The following is a 22,571-nucleotide window of genomic DNA, read 5'->3' as shown; positions in this document are numbered from 1 at the left end:
TATTAGCAAATAGCAATTGCATGAGATTTTTTTTCTTATTTTTCTTTTATGGTTCAACCAAATTACTAGTTGAGGTAGCAACAATTTGAGAAAAAAGAAAGCTAGAAATATAAAATTTTATTGAAGAAATAAAGAAAATGTAGGAATCACCATTAACTATTATTAGGTTGGTTGAAGATGTTATCATCTAGAAAGTTCAGTGCCAACATTGTTGATAGTTCTAAAGTATGAAAAATATATGAATATAAAAAAAAACTCATAGTGATACTCGGAGAAGAAGATCGGAGAAAATATCGAAAAATAACTTGCTGTCAGAAGAATGATCACGAACAAATCGGAAAGCTCTTCAAGATTCCATGAGCTAAATCCCTCTTTAATAGATGTTCTCCTCTTACAATCTTGTATACATGGACGAACTTTGCATAAAGACCTTTCACATATGGGATGAACCCGACTTTGTACAAACCTCGCACACAATAAGATCCCGCAAAACTCCCTCTTCCTTGGCTTGGACGTATATATATTAGAGGAAGGTGACTCTTCTTCTTCCTCTTCCTCTATTAATAGAGGAATTAAATGGGCTAGAAGATGAAGGGGAAGAGGTGTCCTTTCATCTTCTTAACTCCAACATCTCACACTTTTCCAAGTCAATCCATAAAAGCCATCTAATCACAAAAACCATGTAAGTCACATAGACTATATTGTAATCAAATCACAAAGACTAGAGCAAAACACTAGTTAGTCATAAAGACCAAATACGAACTAGTTAGTTATAAAGACCAAATAAGAAAATCCTGTTGGATCGTGAGTTCGATAGAGGGGGGGTGAATATCAATTAAAAACTTGAGTACGCAGCGGAATAAAAAACAACAATACTAACATAAGTATTTTTAACTTGGTTCGGAGTCTTTGGCGACTCCTACTCCAAGGTCCGCACTCGTCGAGTGCTTTCGTTGGGCAATCCACTAGCAATTCGGAATATTGATTACAAAATTGAATTACAGGAATGCTAATAAGAAAACACATACCGACAATGAAAAGAAGGAAACGGAAAACAACACTTTGTCGGCCGTGGAGTCGCAGGAGCACAGCAGAGCACGTGATGAGAGATCTTATTGTTGTTAATTTGCTCCAGCCTTCACTCTCCTTATATTGGAGGTTCGGGGCTCCCGGATCCCTTCAGGGCACCCTGAATGTGACGTAGCCGAGCCAACCAGGGTGCTCCATGTGGCGAAGCTCGTTCGGGATAAGTTTTACATTTCGGGTGCCCGGATCCCTTCTGGGAGCTCGGACCTCCACTTTACCAGCTACTGCATAAAAGTGTTAGTCCGAGGTAAAATGCAAACTACCCGGCAAAACAAAGTATTAGCATATCATAGTCATAAAAAGGAATAGTGTAGTAATTAGATTCCGTCTCACTGAGACCGGAATCTAGTCAAGATCTCAGCTTAGAGTTCTGAAATGGTTCTAAGTTGGATCGATGCCTAAGTTCCCTTCCCGGGAACGCATCCTCACAGCCACTCCCCTCCAGTGACTTACCTCAACTTACCCGCTAGACATCCGGTCAGCTTGTTGACCCGTCTGGACTTCGTGCCAGCTATCCAGTCAGCCTATCGACCTAGCTGGACTTCGTGCCAAAGGCCCGGTCAGCCCTTCGACCCGTCTGGACTTCGTGCCAGACATCCGGTCAGCCCGTCGACCTGTCTGGACTTCTCCTGCACACTTGATCAAAGTGTTTAGAACACAAATGAAACTAACTTACTTTACTTTGTCATTCATCAGAACTTGAGTTAGACCGTTAGTGTTAACCGCACCAACAATCTCCTCCTTTTTGATGCAATGACAACCTGGTTAAGCTAGTGAAAAATATGCAATTAAACCAATCAATTTGGTTTTTAAGTTAGCCTTTACCTTTATTTTAAATTTGATAGTTTGGTGTTTAACTAACTTAACCACCTAACCCTCCCCCTTTGACATTCATTAAAAATAAACATAGAACAAATGATAATTTAAAATTCAAGGAAGTCTACAAATATAAGTCAGATTGACTTGGGGGAATTTAAACATAGAAAGATAACTTTTGTTTTAAGCTTTTATCTTTTTCAAAAAATAGCTAAGTTTGAAAAATAGTCAATTGTAGAAAGATAACTTTGTAAATTTTTAAAGTAATTTTTCAAAGATAAACTTTGCAAAAGTAACCATTTTTTTTTAAAAAAATAAGTTTTGCAAGTTTAAGACTCTTTGAAAGACTCAGTTTTTAAAGTTGAAAGGTCCAATTTTTTTAAAGCTAAGTAAAATATAATTTTCAAAATGAAGTATGAAAAATCTAAGTTACAAAATCGAGTAAAGTTTATTTTTCAAAATTAAGCTTGTAAAATCAAATTTTCAAACCTAAGTTTGTAAGTTCCAAATTTCAAAACTAAGCAGATAAATATGATTTTCAAATTAAGTTTGAAAAGTTTAAAGTTCGAAACTAAATAAAACTAATTTTCAAACCTAAGTTTAAAACAATCCAATTAAGTAAATCTAATTTTCAAAACTAAATTTGGAAAATCTAAACAAAATTTTTGTTTTTGTTTTTTTTTTAAACTTAGTTTTATAAAAGTTAGTGTTAAAAAGATTTAAAATGTTATTAAAGAAATTAATTTCAAAATAAGTATGAAAACAATTAATCCTCCCGCTGAACCTGACATTACAAAAATTGTCTAACCAATTAGCTACTTACTGACTATTAAAGGATAACAACTTTCACTTGGTTAGTCAGGTTAAGTCTAATTGTAATCAGTTAGTGTTTGACTAAACATAATAACTTAACCTGATTAATGTCTGTTTTGTATTTAACGCCTAAACTTATGTCGATACATTGAAATAAGCATCTTAAGTCGAGGCAATTTGCTTATGCATCTCACCCTTTTCTATGTTCAGTAATCACAAATAAGGAAATTCTAGAGTGTTGGTGAGATGCTCAAGTACTAACCTTAAGGGAACATGCTTTCTAAGGAATTTTTCTAGTCTAAGGCTAAAACTGATTTAAAATTCTAAAAACGGAAGATTTTACAAATAAAGATTTTATCCTAGAATTTGAAAACAACCATTTTTGAAAATAATTTTAAGAATTTCAAGGATCCTAGTCTATTAAACACATCCCTGATTTTCTACGTAGATTGCTAAACTCACTTTCAGGGAGGAGTTTGGTAAATATGTCAGCTAAATTAGATTTGGACTTAATGTACTTGAGTTCAATATCTTCTTTAGTGACATGATCCCTGATAAAGTGGTGCCTAATTTCAATGTATTTGGTTCTTGAATGATGCACAAGATTTTTTGTTAAATTAATTGAGCTAATATTATCAATTAACACTCTTACATTTGTAAGATTTAAGTTAAAATCTTTTAAGATGTGCATCATCCATAATAGTTGTGCAACACATTCTCCTATAGCTATATACTCTGAGCACAGTGTTGCTTTCTACTAAACAGCTGACAAGTGATGGACCTAATAGTTGACATCCACCATTTGTGCTCTTGCGGTCTAATTTTTACATCCAGCGTAATCCGAGTCAAAATGCCCTATTAATTCAAAATTATTAGTTCTAGGATACCAAATTCCTACATTTGATATTCCTTTAAGGTATCTAAAGATTTTTTTGACTTGAGTCAAATGAGATTCTTTAGCACATGTTTGGTATCTAGCACACATACTAACTGCAAATAAAATATCAGGTCGACTTGCAGTTAAATATAGTAAGCTACCTATGACACTCCTATAGTATTTTAAGTCAATTGATTTTCCATTAGGATCGTCATCTAGGATTGTGTTAATTGCCATAGGTGTTTTTATTTCTTTAGTATTTTCCATCTCAAATTTTTTAAGTAATTCTTTAGTATATTTTTGTTGATAAATATAATTTCCCTCATTTATTTGTTTAATTTGTAATCCTAAAAAGTAAGTTAATTTTCCTACTAAACTCATTTCAAATTATTGTTCCATTAGATTTGTAAATTCTTCTAAAAATTCTGAGTTGGTTGAACAAAAAATTATATCATCTATATATATTTGGGCTATAAAAATATCATCTTTTATTAATTTAACAAATAGAGTTGGGTCAATTTGACATTGGTTGAACCCTTTGGATATTAGGTAAGAAGTTAGTCTTTCATACCATGCCCTGGGTGCTTGCTTAAGTCCGTATAAGACTTTCTTTAATTTAAAGACATAGTGAGGGTGTTCTAGACTTTCAAACCCAGGTGGTTGTCCTACATAGACTTCTTCTTTTATCAGTCCATTTAGAAATGTTGATTTAACATCCATTTGATACAGTCTGAACCCTTTATGGGTTGCATAACTAAGTAACATTCTAATGGACTCTAATCTAGCTACTAGGGCATAAGTCTCATTATAGTCAAGTCCTTCTACTTGATTAAACCCTTTAGCAACTAGCCTAGCTTTATTTCTAGTAATTTTCCCAATTTCACTTAATTTATTTCTAAATACCCATTTTGTTTCTATTATCTTTTTATTTTTGGGTGGTGGCACTAAGTCCCAAACTTCATTTCTTTCAAATTGAGCTAGTTCCTCTTGCATAGCAATGACCCAGTCTGGATCAAGTAAAGATTCAACTACGATTTTAGGTTCAATTTGTGAAATCAAAGAAATTTAGCTCAGGTTTCTAAAGGATGACCTAGTCTGAACCCTTAGGTTTGGATCACCAACTATTTGGTCAATTGGATGATTTAGGTTGACTCTTATTGTTCTAGGCTGTTGATTTTCTTAAGGTTCTTCTTCCTCTTCGTGATTGGTTCCTTTTTGATTACTATTTCCTTGAGTAAACTCAATTGGTTGAAGTTAGGTTTGTTCTAGGTTTTGTTTGGATTCCTCAAATTTTATGTTGGTGGTTTCTTCAATTCTTATGGTAACCTTATTATATATTCTGTAACCCCTACTATTTAGTGAATATCCTACAAAGATTCCATTTTCTATTTTAGAAGTGAATTTTCCTAAGTGTTCTCTTGTGTTTAGTATGAAGGCTGAACATCCAAATACTTTAAAGTATTTTATATTGGGTTGTTTATTATAATATATTTTGAAAAAGGTTTTGTTATATGTTTTATTTAGTGTTGTTCTATTTTGTACATAACAGGTTGTGCTAACAGCTTCTGCCCAAAAGTACTTCGGTAGATTATATTCATTTAGCATAGTTCTAGAGGCTTCAAGTAGAGTTCTATTTTTCCTTTCTATAATTTCATTTTGTTGGGGAGTTTTAGGACATGAAAATTCGTGATGATATCCGTTTTCAAGATAAAGTTTATTAAAGTTATGATTTTTAAATTCTCCCCCATTGCCACTTCTAATTCTTTTAATTTTAAGGCTTTTTTTTATTTTCAACTTATTTGCAAAAGTTTGTAAAGATTTCAAACGTTTCATCTTTATTTTTTTTTAAATTTTACCCAAGTGAACCTAGAATAATCATCTATTATTACTAGACAATATGAACTTCCATTTATTGATTTGAGCCTATGGGAGTCAAATAAGTTTAAATGTAGAAGTTCTAGTATTGAGTTGGTTTGAGTTTGATTAGTTGGTTTGTGAATAGATTTTGTTTATTTATCTTGTTGACAAGTATTACATATTATTGAGTCTAAGTTAGGTAATTTTGATAATCCTCTAACTAATCCATTTAATTTACTTATATTTCTGAAATTAGTGTGTGACATTCTTCTATGCCATAACCAAATTTCTTCTTTTTGTGTTAAATAACACTTAATTGAAGAAGTGATTAAGTTAATTGCATAGATGTTATCTTTTCTAAACTCTTTTAGACTTATCGTAGGGTTATCTAGGTGCTTGATTAGACATTCTGAAGACAAAAATCTAACCTTATATCTAGTGTCACACAATTGACTGATACTAAGGAGATTATACTTGAAATTTTCAACAAGTAAAACATTTGTAATAATGAAGTCAATTTTAAGCTCAATATTACCTATATCAATTACCTTGAGTTTGCTATTGTTACCAAAGATAACTATTCCTAAAATTTTGTAGGTAAGCTGAGTGAATTTGATGTGATCTCCAGTCATATGTTTGGAGCAACCACTGTCTAAGATTCACTTGGTTTCCTACAATAAGTAGGGGTTGAGGGTTAGTCTATGCTTTAAGTTTAACCTTACTTAGGTAAGAATAATAGTAAAATAATAATAATTATCATTATTATTATTATTATTATTATTATTATTATTTTAATGATTTTTAAAGAGTTTTTAAAATGATTTTCAAAGAGTTTTTTAAAATAATTTTTAACGAGTTTGTAATATAATTTTTAAGGAGTTTTTTTAAAAATAATTTTTAAAAGGATTTTTAAAATTATTTTTTAAAATATTTTTCAAAGAATTTTTAAAATTATTATTTTTAAATAATTTTTAAAAGAGTTTTTAAAAGGATTTTTAAAATTATTTTTAAAAGAATTTTTAATTTTTTAAATAATTTTAAAATGAATTTTTAAAATGAATTTTTAAAATGATTTTTTTTAAAGAATTTTTTAAATGAATTTTTTAAAGAATTTTTAAAATTGATTTTTAAAGAATTTTTAAAATGAATTTTTTAAATAATAATTTTTAAAATAAAATATAAATTTAAATTGAATTTTAATTTGATTTGGTTTAGTTTAATTAGATCTAACTCATTTTTGGTTAGATTCGATTCGATTCGACTCGATTTGGTTTGATTCGATTCGATTCGATTTGATGTCTTTAGTCATCTCACCCGATCTAGATTTTCAATCAGGGAATCTTATAATTTTTGTGAGATGAGTTAGATTCAGTTTCAGGGTTTGATTTAACTTTGTGTTAGATTCAGGTTTAGCTTTGGGCTCAACAAATATGTGTTGTCTGGATAAACTTCTGGGCTATGGTGAGTCACTTGGACATCATTAAAGTAACCATGCCTTCGAGGTTTTTCAAATAGTCCTATCTACTGAACTTAGTACAAAACCTTGGTCTAACTAGTTAGGATCCGTAAAGGGTAGCTTTGGTTAGTTCCACTAAGCCAAATGCACCAGGTCGAAGTCATATCTTCCTAGACATGCATAGATATAATTTCCCTAACGTACTATCATCCAAAACTTTACCAGTACCATTGATCAAGTTAAACTATTTTTCCTTTAAACTAGTCCTAATTATCCTGCCGGGCATATTGGTTTTGGTTACCCTGTCGAGTAGGTTAATTTTGGAGGTGTCAGCTATTCTAGAGTCTCCTCCTAAATTATTGGTCTGTTATTTTTAAATTCTAGGTTTGTGTCTGTTACTTTTATAACTATATTTAACTTGATAATATATTTTTTGATGGGTTCTTAAATTTTTCGATTTTGATTCTATTGATCTAGGTTTGTGTTTTGGTTTTTGATTTGGTTTATTAGATTTTATATAGTATATTTTATCTTTAGGTATGTAATATTGGTTAATTCCTACTTGCGTGGTTAAGCACGCTTTCAGAACTCACGCTTTATTTTACTGTTTATGTTGGGTTATTAGTGATTTAAATATTTTATTTGAACTTGACTTGTTGCCAAGTCCGGTTTTGTTGTAGATTGCTTTTTGATTGTTTAAAATAAGATCTAAATTTTTTGATCTTGTTGTAAATTTTTTTAGAAGATCTTTTAATTTATTAATTTCTAATTTTAGCGTTGAATTTTCCTCCTCAAGTGTTAAGTCTTGAGTTGAATTAGCATTTGTGATTTGTTCCTTGAGGTTTTGATTTTCCTCAAGGAGCAATTCATTTTCATTTTCTATTGTAACTAATTTCCTATTTAAACAAGCAATAATTTTAAAGAATTTTTTATTTAAATTAGAATATACCTCTTCAGGACCTTCGGAAATGAGTGCGAACTCGTGGCTTGATTCGGGTTCGGACCTGTCTTCCGATTCGTCCTCCAATTTTACTATCTTTTGATAGTAATCATCATTGAAAAGTTAGACACAAACTTGGAAGAAACATTGAAGTTTTTACAAGTTTCTAATTTTGTGTCAATCTTTGAAAATCAGATGTATTTTCTTAGAAAGTTATTTTTTTCTTGATAGTATATACCCTAAATAATGTCTACAATAATTTTCATGATTTTTAGAATTTTATAGAATTTTTAGGGCATTTCTGAATTTCATTGCAATTGGATTTCAGGAAACTAGACTTCCAATTGATCGAGCGATCGATTGAGACGGGTATTGTCGCATGCAGAAGTTCGCTGAATCGATCATCTGATCAATTCAACCTTGTCTGGATTGATCAGTGGATTAATTCAGAGGTAATTTCCGTGAATAGAAGCTCGCGGAATTGATCAGGCGATCGATTGAAAGTGTGTCAATCGATTGAGTCCCAACCCAATCGATTGAAAAGGCTGATTTTGGCTGGAAAAGTCTGATTTCAGCACTTTGAGTCATGTTTAGACTCTTTAACCACTCCTAAATTCTTGGAATATATTTATATACATTTAAGGATAGTTTTCATGATGAAAACAAGGAGAAATGGTTAAGGAACACTAGGTTGAAGTTTAGGATGAGGTTAGTTTTAATATTAAATATTTTAAATCTCAAAACTTCAAATTTTTAGGTTTCCTAAAGATTTAGGGATTCTAAGTCATTGTTGGTGTAATGACAGAAATTTGAAATATGTTTTTAGGGAGAGCTACTCTTTAAAAATATGGAAATATTTTTTTTGAAAACATAGAAGGTGGTAAAACCTTCCTTTTGTAAAATGCTCAAGGTTAAGCATGAGGAAACAATGGTAGATTGGATATCTTTATTGTTGGAAAGAAGAATGCTCTAGGAGAAGCATTGGTTACAATGAAGGTTATGAGACCTTCATTGTTGGAAAGTAGAGTGCTCAAGGGTGAACATTGAATATAGTGAAGGGTATGAGACCTTCATTGTAGTGTTGTGAATAACATATGAGGTTATGAACAACGTTGAGTAACTTTTCAGGGGAGACTTTTTGATGTGTGTCAATAGGGGAAGAATGTAGGGTTTAAGTTAGACATTCATTGCTTTCTAGGAAAGGGAGAGAATGAAGGAAACACTCATTCATGCATTGGCATGAAGGAAAGTTGAGGCTATGGTATTAGCCTAACTTAAAGGTATTGTCAAACATCAAAAAGGGGGAGATTGTTGGTACAATATCCCTAGGTCAAAGTTGACCTGGTTGACTAAGCTTGAGTTGGCTCAAGCTTGAGTATTGATGTTTGGGTTTCGATGTTTAATAATACATGGAGATTGCAGATGTAATCATCTGATTGGGGGGATTGTTGATACAATTCTCCTCTGGTCAAGGACTGACCAATTTGATGTAAAGAAGAGTCAAGTAGGTCAAAGAGTTGACCGGATACTTGATTGAGAAATTCCTAACTGGAGGTTAGGCAGGTGAAAGTCCTAGTGAGTGAAGCCAGGAAGTTGGAAGTCCTAGTGAGTGAAGCCAGGTGAAAGACCTAGTGAGTGAAGCTAGGTAGGTGAAAGTCCCGGTGAGTGAAGCCGGGTAGTGGAAAAATCTTGGTGAATGAAGCCAGGTGAAAACCCTAGTGAGTGAAGCTAGGTGTGAAAGTCTTGGTGAGTAAAGTCAGGCAGATGAAAAGTTCTGGTGAGTGAAGTCAAGCAGATGGAAAGCCCTAGTTAGTGAAGCTAGGCAGAAGGAAAGACTTGATGAGTGAAGCTAGGCACGTGGAGATCCAGGTGGGTTAAAGTTGACCGGACACCTGATGTTGGGAAGCTCAAGTAGGTCAAATGATTGATCGGATACTTGACACGAGAAAATCTAGATGGATCAAGGTTGACTAGACATCTGGTGGAAGGCCAAGTGGGTTATGGAGGATCGGACACTTGGCACAAGATGGTAAATCCAAGTGGGTCAAAGAATTGACCGGACACTTGGTGAAGAAGTCCCAACAGGTCAAGGTTGACTAGATGCTAGGCAGAAGGTGTCCCAACAGGTCATAGTTGACCAGATGTTGGGTTTGGGAACCTTGGACTTGAGTTTAGGAAAATCAAGGTTGGGGCAATCGATCAGCTGATCGATTGACCTAAGGCCAATCGATCAGTTGATCGATTGAGAGCCAATGTCATGAGCACAGGAGCTGCCCAATTGATCAGCCGATTGATTGGGCAACGCCAATCGATCGACCGATCAATTAGAGTTGGTTTTCTCATGCGATTGCGAGGAAGCTTGAATCGATCAGTGGATCGATTCAGGTTATTCCAGAGAGCACAGAGGCGCACTGAATCGATTAGCCGATCGATTCAAGCCTCCCTAATCGATTGGTCAATCGATTGGGTTGTGACAATTACAAAGGAAGTGTCGGTCTTCCTCGCAGTGATACTGTATCTCTTCCTCTCCAATTCTTGTGATCATTCTCACAGGTTCACGCCAGTTCTTGAAGCTTCTTGGAGTAAGGTGTTGTGCACTTCCAAGGTCAAGAGGCGTTCCACACAAGAAAGAGAAGCAAGCTAGGGTTTCCTCATGTGTGTAAATCTTGTAAGATTTATTATTGTATAAGCTTATTTTTCTTTCTTCTTGTATTGAGAGGTTGTACAAGGCTTCTCCGCCTTCGATAGTTACCGAGAATGAGTGTTTTATTAGTGGATGAGTGAGTGAGGGTCGGATCCTTAGATTAGTCACCTCTTCTTAAGGTGGATACTAAGTAAATCCTAGCGTTAGCGTTGCTTGAGTGTTTTCCATTGCACATCATCATCACAAAGCAAGTCAATGAAGTATGAAGAGCTATTCACCCCCCCCCTCCTCTAGCTACAAATCGGCCCTATCAAATATTCGAGCCAATCTCGAGCCCATTTAATACTGGCTCGAAGGATCGTCGAGCCTGTTCGAGCTCGACTAATTTAATATTTTAATATTTAAAATAATTACTACTTTAAAGTTAAGTAATAAGTTGATGAGGTGTTTGTGGCTAGAGTGTTTCATAAGGTTGTTAGAGGTTGAAGGTTTGAATCCTAGCTTGTGTGCACTTGTTTTTACATTTAAATTCACTGTTTTCGAGCCGAGCCTCTTTAATTTTCTCGAGCTCGAGCCGACCCAAGCTCGAGCTCGACTCGGCTCATTTGCAGCCCTAGCCTAAAGAAGGTGAATAGCACTATAAGTTAGAATCAAAATTCTCTTTTGTGTTCTTAGCAAAGACAAGCACATATTACATAATTAAAATAAATATAAAAGCAAAGTAAGAGACGTAAAAGAATTTACTTAGTTTGCAACTAGGGAGATTATTAATCCAAGAAAGTGGAAGCTCAAGATCTTCTTCGATGAATGTGGAATAGCCTCTTACAATGATTTAAGCATAAGTAAAATGAAAACAGAATTCATAGATGAAGGTATAAGTGTGTGTTTTCTTAAACTTTGAGAACTAGAGCTCCATTTATAGTCAACTGGTCGAACTAGCCATTTGTTGATGTGGAAGTTCTTGGGCGCCTGGATGTGGTCGCATTGATCCACTCTGCAACTGCTCTTTGTCAACAAAGCTATCGCCATTTGGGTGCCTAGACCCGATCCTTGTGCCTGGCTCCTTGTTGACGTGGCCTCCAGTCTAATCCTCGCTGCAACAGGTCGCTAACATGGTCGGGACATCCCAGGCACCTGGACCTAGTCCTAGCGCTTGGAGTTTAGGCACCTGGACTTGGTCCAAGCGCTTGGACATAGTCAACTCAGGTTGATTTGTCTGGTCGCTTGGGTGATTTTTCGGCTGTCCAAAGCTCATCTGAACTCAACTCCAGCCTTCTCCTCGAGTAGTCTTTCTCTCTGGCTTCTCATCCCTCAGAAGTGTTGTGTGTGTTCATCTCGTCCGCTGATGTACTCTTCCATAGCACCTTGTCCCTTGGATGCACTGAGCCTGTCAACTCACTTCCTATGTCATCTTTCTCACTAGCTGCGTCTTCCACTCAACTTCTTATGTTTCTAAGTCCCTACACACTTAGACACAAGATATCAAAAATGTAGAGCCTAATTTAACCCAGTTGATCACATCAAAACTTACTCGGGGTATTTATAAAAATAACATAAAAGAAAGTAGGAACTCCAGATTTATTTGGTTTACAATCGGGAAGGTTGCTAATCCAAGGCAATAATAGTTCACTAAAAGATCTCCTTCTTCGATAAGGTCGGAAGCGGAGAAGTCCCTTACAATAGTTGAAAGTACAGACTTTAACAAAATAGAATGGAAATGAAAGTATGAGTGTGTTCTTTACTACTAGCTTTAGGGCTCTATTTATAGCCCGCTAGTCAAAAGTGATCGTTGTTGATGTGACATTTTTGAGGCACCTCGAATGGTTGGAGGTACCTCCAACTGGATAAACTTTATCCTTATCACTACCAATGTTTAGCTGTTCTAGCATGCTAGAGGCATCTCAATTCATCGGAGGCGCCTTAGTTAAGTTGAGATGGACTCCACTGCTTATCTCTTCAGCAATGGATCTAGCTCTTTGGAGGCATCTCGGTTCATCGGAGACGCCTCAAGTCCCTAACGTGGCAACAATTTCTCTAGGCATTCGAGGTGCCTCAAGCTATCCAAGGCGCCTCGAGTCTTCAGGTGATTAGGATGCCTCCGTTCAATCGGAGGTGCCTCGAATGGTCAACTTTCAAGTTGACCATTTTATAATTTCGTTCACTTGGGTGATGGTCTGGTCATCCAAAGTTGAACTCACCCGAATTCAACTCCGGCTTTCTTCTCAAGCATACTTCCTCCCAACTTCTCGTCCCTCAGATGCACCGCGTACGTCCTTCTTGCTTCATCAGTGTACTCTTCTACACCTCCTCATCTCACGGATACACCAAGCCCGTCGACTCTCTTCTCGTGTCATCCTTCTCGCTCATTGCGTCTTCTGCTTGGCTTCTTATATTCTAAAGTTTCTGTACACTTAGACACAATGCATCAAACATACAGAACCTAACTTAACTTAGTTATATCAAAATTAACTTAGGATATTTACAATTTATATGAGTGAACTCTAAATAAGAATGAAATTCTTGAAAGAGTGAACTTAGATAATTGTAAAAGTTACTGAGAAGTGAACTCTAACCAAGTGAGTCTAATAGTGAGGCTATGCATGTGAAAGTTTTGGTAGTGAAACTACACAAGTGGAAGTTCAGTGAACATTAGGCAAGTGAAAGTTTTGGTATAAAATTTGGCATGTGAAAATCCTAATAGTGAGGTTGGGCAATTGAGTCTCTTGGCACATTACAAGTTTAACTCTAGTATAATTAGAGTTTTAATCGACCCAGTCATAATTTAGTTGACTAAATTATGACTTCATTTCTTACATTTATTGGGTTATTATGTTTATAGCAAATATTATGGATTATAAGAAAAAAAGGAATTTTTCTTTTTCTAGACGATTGAAATGATCAAAATCTACATAGTTCGTTTGTCTTTTTATGCTTATTATCTAATGTTGCTTACTCACTTCCATTTTTTATTATCATAGTGGTAGTTTTTTTAAAATCAATTTTGCATTCCTGATATTTTTTTTATAGCTCTCATTCAATCATCAACATTTGAGCTTACAAAAAATTCAAAAGTCAAAGTTAAAATAAAGCGTCTTTCATCCAAATATTAACTTTGAAACTAAATCTTTATTTTACAATAATGATTTACATTAGAATGCTATGATAGAAAAGATGAAATAATTTTGGATCTTCTATGCTTACTATCATAAAATATTAAAATATAATTTACTGTCTATTTTATTGAAATTTATAAAATAATTCTCAAATTTAATTTTTGAATATTGTTATTGTATAATTATCTTCACCTTTACCTATATTTAATACATACATTTTAATGATCACGCAATTAAGACATCAATTGGCTTAGTTGGTATCTAAATGAATGATTACTTTAATAATTTTTAAATTTTGAGATTAATTTCTATTGAGAATAAAATTGATCTTCTCTATGCAAAAAGTCATTACACTAGAACCAATATTCCCATAATTTATCCTTTGAAAAAAAAGTATGAGATCATTCTAGAAGCATAGTGAAGATGATCGAATTTATCTTCCACTCTAATATTTTCAGTATATATTTTATTATTATTATGTGATTTTTTATTTTATTTACTGTTGATGTATGAATAATGTTAATTTATCTCACTAGGTGCATAACGAGTTATAGGATGATAAATTTATTATAATAGGATAGAAATCAAATCTTGACAAACATATGCCCTTATAAAAATTTCTCTCATTTCCTAATCACTTAATAATTGACTATATAAATTGATCTTATAATTTATCTTCTTCGTGCGATTTAAATAGGACTACAATAATATTAATTTGACTTGAACGCCCAAATTACTTTTATAGGCAGTTTGTACCTCATTAATCTCTATCAAATATCTTTGATTTAAGAAATATTTAATTGACTAAATCAACTCTAAATTACAAAATAAATCTAAATATTTGTTCCAAGAATTATAAGGAGTTCAAGTGTAGCCTCTAATTTGTGTTCCAAAGTAATTTGGTTCGTAAGTTATTCTTTTATCAAACTGATTTGATGGATTAGAATTGTTCAAAATTCTTTTAAAAAAAGCATATGTATTCGATGCAGAATTAAAGCTGTGAATAGTTTAAATATAATATTATTTAAAAATTTAAAATTATAGAAAATTATGATTTTTTTAACATATAACTTATGTTTTAAAGTTATAAAAAAAATCATGAAAATTACATATTTTTATATGAACGTTATGTTTTAAAACTTTTAAAGGGTTAAAATTATCAACAAATGAACCATCAATAAATTTGTGAGATTGAGATTTATTGAAATTATTTTATTACATAAATGTATCATAAATTTATGAAAAAAAAATGCAAATGACTTTAAATTGATCATAAAAAAAAAAATTGGAAGATGGTAATTCTTTTAAAAAATGTAACATAAATTAATTTGCAAATCAACATCTATTGCAATCAGAAGCAGTAATTGTTTTCCAAAAAACTCAGATCAATACGGTTTCAGAAAACAGAACACAAAGTAATACAAACAACCAGTTGTACACAAAGCAATACAAACAACCAGTTGCATTTTGTTCAACAGGACAACGATCAAGAAGAGAGAAAAAACGCAGCAGCAAGTTCTTTGTATTTTAAGTTCGCTAAAAATGGATATCTTTGCTAAAATGAGAATCACGGGTTTTTTTTTAAATCCTTTTTTTCGAGGTCCTCTGTTGACCAGGATTCACTTCTGGGATACAACACGACCACATATGTGACCGTTACAATTACTACCAAAACAAGATCCCAACCACCGAACTGGTTCCTGAAAAACTGGATCCAAGACCAAAAGCAGCAACTGGCCTCATGATCTGTTGACTGGTTAGGACTTGCAGATGAATGGAAGCTAAATTATTGGGAAACCAAATTATGATTGTGCATCCCGTAGGAGCTCCTGCAAGTTCAAGTCTCTGATTAGAGTGGATAAATGCAATACAAATATAAAAAGATCATTTTGGTTGTGACTTTGAAAGTAGACAAGAAAATTAACATTCCACTGAAATCCTAGGTAAATAAAAACTGAAGATATATTCCTAGTCCTTGATTTATGATCCAATCCGCACTCAGTGTAGCATTTAGTAAAGTGAATTAGATCAGCCATCCTCTCCAAAAAATGGAAACTAACATTAGAAGTCCAGACCTTAATCTTACATTTATTAGTGCCCACACAAGATAAAATGAAGAATAAAGTTTTTGACGAGGATAATATTACATGGACTTCAACAAATTATGAGATAAAGTTGAACCTATGAATGCCTAGGTTCAACAGCTCCAGCGCCTGAATGCATCAATCTACAAAATACTAATGTTCCCAATTTCAAATATTTGCACAGGGTGGAAGCTGATCAGGTATTGATGCATTACTGGCTGAAAAGTTGTATGAAAACAGTTGAGGGGGAGAATAATGCATGGTAATGCAAATAGAAATATGAACATTCATAATCTTATTCAAGTTGGAACATGGTAATGTATTATACAAAAGAGAAATATGAACATTCATAATCTTATTCAAGTTGGAACATGGTAATATATTATACAAAAGAGAAATATGAACAATCAGAATCTTATTCAGGTTGGAACACAGATATTATCTATGTTCAGGTTATTAGAAAAAACAGAACTATGATGGAAGAAGATAAGGACATAATACTGAAGCAATAAAAAATTAGTGTCAATCTTCAACAGAAATTATCTTCAAAAGGAAAGTTAATGATAATCTATAAGAAAATGAATGGCCGTCTTAGTTTGACTCCACTTGTGATGCAGCACAAGAAGAGGGTTTGATTATTTGAAGCTACATGGGGTAAGAAACTGAAACATAGTTGTAAAAAGTATAAGACCGTAGAAACTTAGGCATCACACCTAAAGAACTCTAACCATAAAAACGACACGTAGGAAGATTATATGACACAATGTAGAAGCTTAGATTTTCTTTAAAATTTCACTCTACCATTTCATACTCAGCAATACAGCAAAAACATATTTATTTATCCTGACTAAAAGAAAACATAAATGACTCATAAAGTTTATTTTGACTAAATCTTAGAATTTCTCACAATCAATAAAGGCTCTTTTGATCGACTCTTCAACTTCTCAAAGTGACAAAGTTGACTAAAATATGGAACTACTACACTTTACACTATTTCCCAAATAGACACATCATTATCCTAGGTATGTCAAATTAAAAATTGGGCTATGAAATCTTCATTTCTACACTTGCGACTTTTAGAGGAAGCTTCCAGTTGCCAACATCAACTCTGCCAGGGTAAAAAGAAAAATCTTTCATAAAGTCGTAGTTCAGCTGTTTAATCCATTATCAATAAACCATATACGTTCATAAAAGAAGAGTTGCCTTCCATTTGACAAGATATTGTTGACAACTCCCTTTTCTAACACAATCTGATGGTCATTGCATCTTCAATTTCTTTCTTTCTTTATTTGAATTGATGGCAGGAGAGTAATAGGTTCATTACTTGTCATATGCCAACATCAACTCTGCCAGGGTAAAAAGAAAAATCTTTCATAAAGTCGTAGTTCAGCTGTTTAATCCATTATCAATAAATCATATACGTTCATAAAAGAAGAGTTGCCTTCCATTTGACAAGATATTGTTGACAACTCCCTTTTCTAACACAATCTGATGGTCATTGCATCTTCAATTTCTTTCTTCCTTTATTTGAATTGATGGCAGGAGAGTAATAGGTTCATTACTTGTCATACCATCTTCATATTCACAAAATAAGGTGAAATCATGAATTTTGAATATATATCCATGTCGGTGGCAAATAAGGACATAAGCATTAAAGCTTATATGCTTCAAAATTTTGTAAGGACCAGCATTATTTAAGTGAAATTTTCTAAAACTTCTTGGATATCGTTCAAGCTTTATACAAACCATATTCATATTACCTTCCTGAAATTCAATATTCTTTTCAGATGAACATGCATCTTATATCTCACATGATCATGCATACCTAGTATATGTTTGCTAAAAGCATCAACTTCAACACTTGATCTTGCCTCCAATGGAATAGGAACCAAATAAATTGATTTTCTAGGACCGTACCTGTTACAATTTCAAATGAACTTCAAATGGATTGTGTCTAGTGATCCATTTATAGAATTGTTATATGCAAATTCAGTTATAGGAAGATCTTGATCCCATGTGGCAACATACTCTCCAACCAGGCGACAAAACAAGTCACCTAAATTTCTATTAACTGACCATTAGTTTAAGAGTGGAAAGAAAAAGAAAGCTTCAGCCTCATATTCCATAAGGTTCGCTAAAAGTATATTGTGTGCTTCACATCTAGATTAGAAACAATTGTTAATGGAAAACCATGAATATGAACAATTTCCTTTACAAAGAGCCTAGCAATGTGAACAACATTTGAAGATTTTAAACATGGAATAATATGCATTGTTTTTGGGAAATGACCCACCACCACAAATATAGTCATGTCCTCGAATCGTTCTAGGTAAAGAAGGTACAAGCTTCATGCTTACATTCTGCTGTGGTTTGTGTAGCATATGGAGTTGCATATGCAAACCTCTATTTTCATTCTTCCTTTAGATAACTAACATGCCTGATATCTAGAAATAATCTTGGCTATGTGCTTTGTGTAGCATAGGGAGTCACATATGCAATCCTCTATTTTCATTCTTCCTTTAGATAACTAGCATGTTCGACATCTAGAAATAATCTTGCCTACAACTTTTTAAAGATAGGCCAATGGAAATAATCTTCGACGATAGCAATACTCTTATCCCTTCCAAAATGACCTACAGTCCCACAGCATATAACTCTCATATTCACTTGCTCACCAAGAAGAATTCAGCAAACAAAATTGGATTCCCATAAAGAGATTTCTCTTAAAGAGAGTCATTTTGCATTGGAAAATTAGGAAATTCACTACGTTGTCCAACATACAAGGTAGAAAAAATATGGGAGTTTCTCAAAGGGAAGGAGAGGCTAGAAGGAGGAAAATAACAAGAGCTTTAAAGCAATAGAGGGAGGGGAGGCTACGCCACCATCAACTTGTGGCCTTCCTCGAAGACAATTGAAGAAGAAAACTCTGTGTCTAGGCAGTTTTCTAAATAGCAGCCAAGGCGGCCGCCTAGGCAGAAGGCGGGCATCAACCGCACCGCCTTTGCCTGAGGTAGTGCTTTAGACGGTAACTCACCTCCTTCCGCAACCGCTGCGCCTAGAACTGCCAACGCGACACGTCGCTTGGGCTTGGAGACAAGTCTGGACACGTCGCGCAAGACCAAACATGTCGTCCAAGCTCGAAGACGGGCCTGGAAGTGTCGCCCAACCCGATAACGCGTCCGGACATGTTGCGCTAGCTGGGACGCGTCGCCTGAGCCAATGACGGGCTTGGACGCATCACCCAAGCCTGGCGACGAGCTTGGATGCTTCGCCCGGTCCCCGTGACGAGTCTAGATGGGTCACGCGATCTCGGCGATGAGTTTGGACTCGTCACAAGGTCCCAGTGATGAGTCCCGTCGGACTCGTCGCCTAGCTATTTGTACACGAGTATGTTAGGTTAATTAAATAACTTTATATTAATAATTTTAATTAACTTTTAGTTATGATTGAGATAATATAAATAGATTTAATTAAAACCTAATAAAATTATCCCATTAATTATATATATATATATATATATTTTAGTTGTTATTTGTGTTTTTTTAATTAATATATTTTATTAAAAGTAAATATCATAAATAATAATGACTATTTATAATATTATATATAAAAAATAATATAAAAAATTCAACCGCCTAGGCACCACTTAGACAGCCGAGGCAGTAGGCAGTCACTGACCAACCCACTACCGCCTACCGCTATTAACAACACTGTGTCTAGGAGAGGTTCTTATTCTGATACTAATTTGAGCGTGTAAATCTTGTATTGTATTGTTCTACAAAGAGGACTACTTTCACTATATAAATGATTGGCATAACAACACCCCGTGTGGCAATTAACACATAACACAACTATTATTAAAAACAAAAGCATGAAGCTCTCATCAACACAGGTAGAAAAAGTCTATTCTGCGTAGCTATACCTGCTTTGTAAGACATTGTTTCCGAAATTCAAACCCGTGACCTCTAGGTCACACGACAACAACTTTACCATTGTGTGAAGGCTCCCCTTCACATAACACAACTATTATAAGTTCTAATAATGCTTAAGGAAAGAAAAAAAAAAATAGTTGGCTATTATACATTAAAGTAAGGGCACTAAATATGTTATGCCATACATGGTTTACCGATTGACCACATTGAATCAGGATAACAAACAAGGTAAAGAAATTCCACAATGACATAGTTAATCAATCATGACTTAGCAAAACCAATCAACTTTAAGCAAGTAATGTCTCTATTAGAGAAATAAAAAGTAGAAAGCATAAAGAGAAACATGGTAAAAGATATATTTGTTAAGTATTCTTCCAAGATAAAAATTCAAACAAATAAGGCTAGGAAAAAGAAACTCATGTAGAAAACCTGAAGTGACTCACTGATATTGAGTAGTGTTACTGGTTTTCCATGTTATGTCATGCCTTTTGTCATACAAAAATTCAGAACAAGTTAATGCATGCTCTGATGGTATAAAACTATTTAACATAAGGGGTAAGAAACAGCTACATGGAACTAATCTCATTATACTACATTTGTATTATACTTCTAGTACTGGAGACTTGTCTTGCAAATTTGTCATACTAAGCAATTCCACTTGTCAATTGATGGAATGTTATGGCCTTAAAGTAATGGTAAAAAAATTTGTGAGGTTGGGCGTAAAATACATTTCTTTCAATCATCACAGACTCCGGCAAAGTAGACATTAATTAATTCAAGGATAAAAATGCAAACATGAAAAAAAGCAACCAGATGTAAAAATGCAGGTCCAAAAGGTGACAGAACACTTGCTCCTTGAGTTCAATAGGAAATGTCAACCGTTGTAAAATAAAAAATTTAACAATGTAAAGACAGTTATGTGGCCAGTCCAGTATTAGCATATTTAAAAAATATTTACATAGATAAAAATGACTAACATACAATAATGTACATTTGTGAGACATCTGATTCATACTTCATGTCAGTGTAATTCACACAAAATACAAAAAGTATATATAAGCAAACAAAAAGAGTAGCTTAGGGTTTTAAATCAATTTGTTTTACACTTTTACTCTAAATTGGTCCAAATGAACTTCATAAGTTTTTTTTCACTGCACATGCAGTCACATATGCAATCTACAAATTACAAACCATATGTGATCGTTGAGTGCCCCACTTCAAATTACACCTACGAGATCACATATGGCTTTATAAACAATGGACCAAACAGCAACATGATTAAAAATCTACAAGAGCTAAACAAATGGAGCATCAATGGTAATAAATCCTTCTCAATTGATTGCCAAGTACACAGAACATATCAAGAAGGTGAATGACAACTAAAGCAAAAAGTATATGCACAAAAACACATGAAAAACTGATCAAATAAATCCAATCTAGGCTACAAAAGGAATGTGCAGACAAAAGCAAATAAGGCATACCGCTAAGATTTTTCACACTATTTTGGAAATGCCACTTCCACTTCCTTCCACATATCTGCATTCCCTGGGAACTTTTCTTTCACCTTTTCCATTATATCCCTTGCCTCCTCCACCTTTGAGGATCCAATGAGCCCTTTCACAAGCATCTTCATGGTTGAGAAATTTGGGATCCAGTTCTGTGACATAGAATCCTTGCAGACAGATAGTGCAGCCTCAAAATCCCCACCTTTGCACAAGAAGTGTATTAGAGTGAAGTGGCATTTGCCAATTGGAACATGACCTCGTTTCTTCATCTCCTGGTAGAGCTTCTTGGCATCCTCCAATTGGCCTTCATTGCAAAACCCAAATATCAAGTGGTTATAAGTTGCCCAAGTAGGCTTTATTCCTTTTTTCCCCATCTCCTTGAAGAGCTCCTTTGCCTCATTAGTGCGCTTTAGCTTGCAGAGGCTCTGGATTCGCGAGTTGTAGATGCCAAGCCCATGATCACAGCCGTGCTTCTTCAAGAGCCTCAACACTTTCTTGACGTCGTCAAACCGCTCTTCCATGTAGAAACCAGCAAGTGCATTGCAGAAAGTGATTGTGTCGGGCTTGACGCCGGCATTGCACATCTTGTCAAGCACAGAATAGAATGAACGGGTGGTGCCCGACTCTGAGAAGGCCTTGATGACATTGTTGTAGGTTTCAATGTCAGGGGTAATGTCATGGGCGCCAGGGAAGTCGCTGAAGATACGGCTGACTTCCTCGTGTCGGCGGCCAACAATGCAGGCGAATAGTAGCGCGTTCAGGGTCCGGGCGGAGGGAGATTTCTGGAAAGTGCGGATGGCGTCGTCGTGCAAGCCAGCTTGACCATAGAGTACAATGGCATGGGGAAGGGAGGCGAGAGAGAGGGAGTCAAGGATCGAGCGCACTTCGGTAAAGGACCGGGACTCGGCGAGGGCGGAGATGGCATCGGAGAGAGCGAGGCGGTCGAGGTGGGAAGCAGAGGGGCAGAGCGAGGCAGCACGGCAGATGTCCACGATGCGCGAGGGATCAGTTTCCGACTTGAGGAGGCGGAGGGCGGCACGAGACTTCTGTTTGCTAGTGAGCACGGCGGAAGGGTCGGAAGGGTTGAGGATGGACGACGGCGAAGAAGAGGAGAAGGCGCGAAGGTACTGTTGGTGACGGAGCTGGTTGCGAACGAAGGCGGCGACTGCCATGGTGACCAAAGAGATGATCTCTTGAGGGTTTAGGGTTTAGGCAGTTCGCAGAAATGCGGTCTGGCGAAACAATTTTACGCCCTCCTATTGCCATCCAACGGACCGGGTCCAGTCACGGTCTGCCCATCCACGGGCCTTCTTTTTTTTTTCTCTTTTACTTTTCTATGGAATAACCATTTTCTAAAAATAAAAAATGACAAAAATCAAAAGACTATATTTTTTTTTTATCAAAAATGCATCTCACCCCACCGATCCTTTTATAAAATGATACTACTT

The 22,571-nt window shown here is 34.9% G+C and overlaps 1 protein-coding gene across 1 annotated transcript; it reads right to left on the bottom strand.

Moving 5' to 3' along the window:
* Positions 1 to 15,062: 15,062 nt before the first annotated feature.
* On the bottom strand, positions 15,063 to 22,346 carry LOC122056477 (pentatricopeptide repeat-containing protein At1g61870, mitochondrial-like). The gene is made up of 2 exons (XM_042618449.1): positions 21,100 to 22,346; positions 15,063 to 15,431 (listed from the first exon to the last, which is right to left on the bottom strand). Exon 1 carries the CDS (start codon positions 22,293 to 22,295, stop codon positions 21,117 to 21,119), a length of 1,179 nt encoding a protein of 392 aa, XP_042474383.1. The 5' UTR covers positions 22,296 to 22,346; the 3' UTR covers positions 15,063 to 15,431; positions 21,100 to 21,116.
* Positions 22,347 to 22,571: the final 225 nt, after the last annotated feature.

This window comes from Zingiber officinale, chromosome 3B, assembly GCF_018446385.1.
Source record: "Zingiber officinale cultivar Zhangliang chromosome 3B, Zo_v1.1, whole genome shotgun sequence".
Taxonomy (NCBI): domain Eukaryota; kingdom Viridiplantae; phylum Streptophyta; class Magnoliopsida; order Zingiberales; family Zingiberaceae; genus Zingiber; species Zingiber officinale.
The sequence above is the reverse complement of the archived record's forward strand: the minus strand, read 5'-3'. Positions and strand labels throughout refer to the sequence as shown.